At 54.6% G+C, this 7,345-nt stretch overlaps 2 protein-coding genes across 2 annotated transcripts; both read right to left on the bottom strand.

The window, feature by feature from the left end:
• Window positions 1-930: 930 nt before the first annotated feature.
• LOC138928408 (uncharacterized) lies at window positions 931-1,677 on the bottom strand. Its single transcript, XM_070285479.1, has one exon. The coding sequence runs from the start codon at window positions 1,675-1,677 to the stop codon at window positions 931-933; it is 747 nt and encodes a 248-aa protein (XP_070141580.1).
• LOC121502769 (uncharacterized) lies at window positions 1,674-2,315 on the bottom strand. Its single transcript, XM_041776478.1, has one exon. The coding sequence runs from the start codon at window positions 2,313-2,315 to the stop codon at window positions 1,674-1,676; it is 642 nt and encodes a 213-aa protein (XP_041632412.1).
• Window positions 2,316-7,345: the final 5,030 nt, after the last annotated feature.

Genomic DNA, 7,345 nt, shown 5'->3' with positions numbered 1-7,345 from the left:
GCAGCGCGGCGTCCGTTGTGACAGGGCAAAGGCTCGGAGAGATCCAGCAGCCGATGCCTGCGTCCACGCTCGGAAGAATCCAGCAGCGGGACAGTTGGGACAATGGGAAAAAATCCAGCAACCAACCCCAGATCCTCGCCCGGAAAAATCCAGCGGCGGGATGGCTCTCTGGTGGGCAAGGGGAAAGGGGAAAAGGGGAGCGGCGGCCTCGCGCAGCAAGTCCGGGCTCGGAAAAATCCAGCAGCCACGAACTCCTGTTCCCGTTCGTCTTCCGCCCGCACCCGGAATTATTCCGATGCTACGGGGAAAGCAGGAGGGGAATTGGTCACTGCCGGCGAGGGGCGCCGGCCCGCGAACGAAGGCAGGGAAAACGCACAATTTGGTTTAAGCACATGTTTTCTAATTAGGTAATTTTATTGATAAAATACCTCCTGGCGGCGGGTGTGGGATAAATTCCCAATATATTTGCTGGCCGGCGGCCATGCTCACCCTGTCTGGATGTCCTTCGAGGTCCTGCAGGATAATTTGGTCTCGACGCGGACACGCGGTTTTGGCACTTATACTTTTCACTTGCGGAGCAACACGACTTGCGCGATTAAGAATTTTGCGAGGATTAAATTGACCTAATTTCCGCAGTGTGGCCGTGACCTAATTCCTGCCGGCAGCGCTGCCGCGATCGATCTTGGCGTTGCCAGATGCTGATACTATCGCCGACAGCGTTGCCACTTGCGCGCGTAACTTCAAAGCTTAGTGCTCGTTTTGAACTTCCCTTCGCGGGGTTTATTTGGCTTCATGCCGTTGGCTTCATGCCGGGTGATGTGTGTGTGTGAGTGTGTGTGTGTGTGTATTGTAAGGAAGTTCTAAGGCTGGGGTAGGAGTGGGCGGTCCTGGAAGGAATGCACTCCTCGCAGGCCGTGAGCACCTGCGACATCACCGAGTTAGCCATTGCTTCAGGGTCGCCCGTCGCTTCCACTCTCTGCATCCTAGACGCGAAACTTGGGTGTCGAGCGAATCCACCCTGAAGCACTTGCGCTGCTGCGCGGGGGGAGGTGGTGGCCGTGTGTTCCCGGCGTCCAACGTGGTAAAGATCGCCGCATGGTCGCTTGCCGTGTACACCCTGCTGAGCATCCACGTGCACTGCCCTGCTCTCGACCGACTGGCGAAGGTGAGGTCTACTACAGAACCAGCTCCCCCCCGGCTGAAGGTGTGTTCCTGTCCTACGTTGAGTAGGGCCACATCCAGCGTTGAGAGCACTTCTAATAGGGTTCTGCCACGTACGTTTGTGTTTGGGCTACCCCAGTCGACTGCCCAGGCGTTGAAATCGCCCGCTAGCAGAGTCGGAGAACGGCCTCTAGCATCAGCAGCGAGCCTGTCAAGGATAACAGCGAACTCTGCTAGCGAGAGGCTGGGGGCGAGGTATATGCTGTAGACCCACCAGCCTCCAGCTTTGGCACGCACGAAGCCTTTGTCCGCGAGGACATTCTCCAGCCGCAGGGGCGTGTTTCCGCAAACCCACAGAGCTGCCTTGCCGGATCTATCCACGGCCCAATTGTGATTGCGTCCGCCTCTGTACGGCTCGCTTAGCACAGCAAGCTCGGCTCCGCTTTCGCGGACCGTTTGCGACAGCAGATCTTGCGCCGCCGCACAGTGATTCAGATTAATCTGAATCACTTTCATGCCCTGTGCTTATGGCCTTCTCTGGAGGACGCCACCAGTGGGCAGGAGCGGCTTCCGGCCTGGTGCCTCGTGTCCTTCCTTTTAAGCTGCTCGCACTTGAAGCAGTTCGCTGGGTTCTGGCACTCTGCTATCTTGTGCCCTTCTTTCCCACACTTAAAGCAGGCCTTGCTCCTATCTACGGGACTCCGACACCTGCTGGCCGTGTGGCCCGTGTCCAGACACCTGTAGCACTTAAGTTGGTGCTCCAGCTCCTTAATCCGGCACCTGGTCCATCCGACCTTCACCTTGCCAAGGTTATTGAGGGCGCCTGCAAAACCCGCCGGAACCGTGAAGGTTGCGGACTGGCTTCCTGTGGCCAAGGCTCGTAAACCTTTAACGGTCACCGAGTTCGAGGGGAGGTTTGCCTGCTTGACCAGCGCATCCTCTAACTCCTCCTTTATTGTTAGCTCGTCAAGGTCCCAAATCCGGAAGGAGACCTGGGGCGTCAACGTGCGGATCTTGGCTCCAGCTCCGAGGGCTTTGCCAATCAGATCCCTGATGCCACTGGTTTGAGCCTCCGAGTTGCGCTTGATCTCCAGCAACAGCTCGCCTTTGGCTGTCTTCCTGACCCTGGAGACGCTGTCGCTAACTTCTTCCATCTTGGATGTGGAGCGTGGCTCCGTCGATGTGTTTCGTTGATCAGAGCGTGGCTCTGAGTGATGTGCCGTGGATGGCTCTTCGTGGTTGGAGTGTGACTCCGTCGATGTAATTCGCTGATCAGAGCGTGGCTCTGAGTGATCTGCCTTGGATGGCTCTTCGTGGTTGGAGTGTGACTCCCTCGTCGTTCTTCGTTGGTCAGAGCGTGGCTCTGCGGGCTGGTCCCGTGGGTTGGAGCGTGGCTCCCTTCGCTGGTCAGAGCGTGGCTCTGTCGTTGGTCTTCGCTGGTCAGAGCGTGGCTCTGTTGTTGGTCTTCGCTGGTCAGAGCGTGGCTCTGTCGTTGGTCTTCGCTGGTCAGAGCGAGGCTCTGTTGTTGGTCTTCGCTGGTCAGAGCGTGGCTCTGTTGTTGTTCTTCGCTGGTCAGAGCGTGGCTCTGTCGTTGGTCTTCGCTGGTCGTTCGGTCGCAGTCGGAGGGTCTGCCCTATATTTTATTTATTTTATTTCGATTTATTTTAATTTTATTGATTTATTTTAATTTTTATTGATTCATTTTCATTTTTATTGTTTCCGTTTATTTATTTGCATTAATTATTATTATTATTTTTTTTTTTTTTTATGAAATTTGTTATTATGTTCTCGGCGGCAGGATCTCGCAGGATTCTTTGAGGATTCGTGGGCGTCCTTAGCTGGGTTAAAGAATAGTGATAATCTTCCCGGTGTGCAAGGATACGACGACGAGTTTTGATGCGTCGATCTTTCGAGGTGTAAGGTCTGCGACGATGTGTATTCAACGATGGTTTTAAGAGGGTATTAAAGACTGCGAGCGATGTGTATTCAAAGGGCTGATCTTGCGAAGTGTCTGCGAGCGATGTGTATTTAATGAGTGTGTGTCCCTCCTAGCGAGGGTCCCCCGTATATATTAATCATGCTTAAGCTAGCCGACGCTGCTGCCGCGGGCAGAGCAGAACTGGAGATGTGTGTGGGCCACGTGTGTGTGTGCTTGAAGCGTCCCTTTGCCGGCGTTGACGCTGGCAGTGACGTTGACTACGATTTCTGGCTTAACTGTACCGCTTGTTTTTGGCGACGATGCGTATGCACCAATGGAAATTTACCACGCGTTTTTTTTTCTATTCCCTTTTCTCCTGTACTTTGCCGATTTTTTTGCCGGCGACCGTACGTCGCGACACGTGTGACAAAAATTTCTTACACTCGCAAAAACGAATGCGCGCTGGTCGAAAAATATGTTTATGAAATATATTTCCTGACATTAAATTTTCTATCCTCGTCATTTAGAAAACTAAATTTCCCTGTTTTTGCCTTTGTGAAAAATTTATTTTTATATATTTTTTTACTAAAAAATTCTGTTTTCGGCCAATGGGGCTTTAATCCACTGAGAAAAATTATCCTAGCTGTCCTGACCGGTCCCTGCTCCGGGCGCCATCTGTAAGGATGTGTCTTAGGCCGGGGTAAACCTCAGCGGCCCAGGATTCCTCTCCAGAAATATTTATATTTTAGAGACGGCCAGGACATGGACGCCGAATTTTTATTGAACTTTCTAGGGGCGAAATGGCAGCGAAAAGGGGCTCGTTTTCAAAAGGGGAACTCTGGCTTCGGGAAAATGGGAATCTTGGACGGTCACCCTGGCGATGGCCAGGTGCTCCTCCGTTTTCCTGCGCCCGCTCGGTTGCCCAGCAGCGGCGACTCTTTCGATCGGCAAAATCTCCGCCGCCCGGGATGACCCAGCGGCGATGGCGGGCAAAATGCAGATCGGAAGGGAAAGGGAGAGGGGAAGGGGAAACCTAAAACGCGCGATCACCCTGGCGATGGCCAGGTGCTCCTCCGTTTCCTGCGCTCGCCCGGTTGCCCAGCAGCGGCGACTCTTCCGATCGGCAAAATCTCCGCCGCCCGGGATGACCCAGCGGCGATGGCGGGCAAAATGCAGATCAAAAGGGAAAGGAGAGGGTAGAGGGGAAAATCGTTGAGCACGTGCCGGCGGCGATGAACTCGTAGCTCGGGAGAACCCAGCAGCCCCGAAGCCCACGCCAGATCTGTGCCCGGGAGAGCCCAGCGGCGACAAATCCCGCTCCCGTCCCGCTTCTCCGGCCCGGAGCTTGCCCAGCGACCACGCGGAGTTGGTGCGGGAGAACCCAGCCACCAGCTCGGCGAGTGAGTGAGCGGGAGGGGAACACTTTGGCACGCGTAAGAATAAGGGTTGACTGTTGCTACGCGGAGTTCGGTGGGAGAGAGAGAGAGAAAGAGATACGACTTTGATCTTCATTTTTATTGCTTAACTATTTTGTACATTTATTCCTAACTTTGGCTACGGCTACAATGCCCTGCCTGGCCCTACGCCACACTCCAAGAATCTGCCCTCACATGGCACTCGGCCGGCTCACCTGCTATTTTCGGTGGGCTGGGACACGTGTCCGGCAGCGAGGATCTGAGTTAACACTCGCGGGTCCTTTTGGACTTAGTCGGATTGGAAATTATTTCCACGTGTCCTTTTGGACTTGTCGCCCGCGTCGGGAGGTAAGCGTACTGTTCGCCTTCGAAGCTGCCAGAGAAGAGATCGCGGTCGCAGCTTGCAAAGCCCTTGTCGCCTCGTCTCTGCCAGAAATGTCCGGGCAGCGCAGCTTTCGGCCGTCGGCTTTGTTATTGTTATTGTTTATGTTTTGATCGGCATGTAAATACACACGACCAAAACGTAAACACGCACGATCGTCGGAGGGGAAATGTCGCTGTCTCTGCCGCTTTTCGCGTCGGCAGCGGAGAGGGGAAATGTCTTCAGCGCGGTCGCTACAGTCCGTGTTGGAAAAATGTATACGCCTGTGCGTTGCGGTTTTTAATCTAAATCTAATTCGGCCCTTCTTGGGCAAATTAGCTTTGGGCTTCATGCCCGCTTAAATGTACAGTTGTGTTTTTTTTTTTTTTATTTTTTTTTTGTATTCGATATATGTTTATTACACTTACAATAGACCTACACTACATATACACATAGTTGTCTTTACAGTTACAGAAGAATTTGAATCGGACGCCCAGCGGTACCGCCGCCTGGCATTGCTTCGTGGGCGCTGTGACCCCTACTCCGTCTGCTCCTTTCGCCTTCGCTCCTGCTCCCTGAGAGACTTCATGACATCCGCGGCGAATGTCGCTGCAGCCTCCCACACACACTGGTCTGCCAACATCAACGGCACCAGTGTCTCTGGCAAGATACCGGACCCTGCTACCGCCTCCAACTTCTGACGCTCGTGGTCAAACCGGTGGCACTCGAACAGCACGTGCCGCGCGTCCTCGACGACGCCGGAGCCGCACACTGGGCACCAGTCCTCCGTCTCGTGGCCAAATCGCTTAAGGTAGCTGCGGAAGCAGCCATGACCGCTGATCACCTGGGTGAGGTAGAAGTCTACCTGCCCATGCGACCTCTCTACCCAGCTCGTAAGGTTGGGGATGAGCGTGTGCGTCCAGCGTGCTGTTTGCGACGAGTCCCAGCGATTCTGCCAGTTCTCGAGGCTTCTCCTTCTGGCGGTAATCTTCGACTCTGCTCTAGTCTGCTGGGTTGCTTCCCTGATCTGCGCGGCTGCGTAGATATCCGCCCTCTCCCGATCGAGCTCCGTCAACGGGACTTGTCCGGCGATGACCAGCGCCGCGTCTTCCGAAATGGTTCGGAAGGCGCACGCGATCCTGACGGCGCACAGCCTATAGGTTGCCTCCACCCCTCGCACGTAGCTTTTTACCTTAGCTGCTTCCGCCCACACTGGCGCTGCATACAGCATCTGCGACGTCACAACCGTCGTGAGCAGTTTCCGGGTTGCTTGCTTCGGCCCTCTGGTGTTTATCAGCATCCTGGATAGAGCTCCCGCGGTTCCGCTGGCCTTCTTGTGCACAAAGTCCAGGTGCTCCTTGAAGCACAGGCGCGTGTCCAGGAGAACGCCAAGGTACCGGATTGCCCGCTGGGACCGTATTGTGGTTCACCGACCCTCACGCTAGCTGTCTCCACCGCTTTTCGACTTGAGACAAGCACCGCCTCCGTCTTGTGGGCCGCCAGCTGCAGCCCTGCGTTCGCTAGCCACGACTCTACAGCCTGCACCGCTGCGTCAGCGTGAGCCTCCACCGTAGCTAGCTCCTTGGCTACCACCACTATGGCGACGTCATCGGCAAAACCAACCAGGATGTACAGTTGTGTGTGTGAGTGTGTGTGTGGGGTGTGGGTGTGTGGTATGGCTAATCCTAACTTACTAATTGCTAAACTTAACTATAAACTTAACTAATATTTACATTATTTACATTATTTAGTGCCCATAGCTGCTTCACATGCCGCAGTCGTCATCACACCCTCCTGCACCGCGGTAATCCATTCGCGACCGCTCCAAGTCCACCTGCGCCAGCCAGGCCTCGACCCGCGGCCACTCCAAGCGGCACGGGCGCCCCTGAGGATCATCCTGATGTGCAGGTGTGTTTCGCTTCGGGCTCAACAGCCGTTCTACTGGGCACAGCCCTCATTGACATTTGCCATTTAGGGTGCAATTTCCAGGCACGAGCCTTAATCGACTCGGGTTACAAGGCAACATTTATTACGGAGAGTCTTTTCAGCCTCGTCAAACATCCGTTCACGACTATCCAAGCCCAAGTCTCGGGCCTGAATCAAACCGTGGCCGCTCAGTCCACGAAACTCTGCCAGTTTTCCATGCGATCGCCCTCCAGACCTGGGCTTCAGTTAGAGACTTCAGCTTATGTTCTTCCGCAGCTGGCCGGGAGTCTGCCCTCGTATCCAGTCCCACGAGATCTTCTTAAGGGACTTTCTGACATCCCCCTTGCGGACTTTGAGAGCTCCCAAATCAATGTCCTAATAGGGGCCGACATTCTTCCGTCTATCCTCCTCGGCAACTCCAAGGCTAACATTTGCGGCTCCAGTATCTCCAGCCCAGTATCTCCAGCGGCCCCCCGCAGTGTTTCCGCCTTCTCCACACGAGTTACCTGCTCCCTCGACGACTCATTAGACCAGCTCCTTACCAAATTCTGGGAGGTGGAGGAA

Source organism: Drosophila kikkawai, chromosome 3L, assembly GCF_030179895.1.
Source record: "Drosophila kikkawai strain 14028-0561.14 chromosome 3L, DkikHiC1v2, whole genome shotgun sequence".
In the NCBI taxonomy this organism is placed as follows: Eukaryota; Metazoa; Arthropoda; class Insecta; order Diptera; family Drosophilidae; genus Drosophila; species Drosophila kikkawai.
This window is presented reverse-complemented; position numbering and strand designations above follow the sequence as displayed.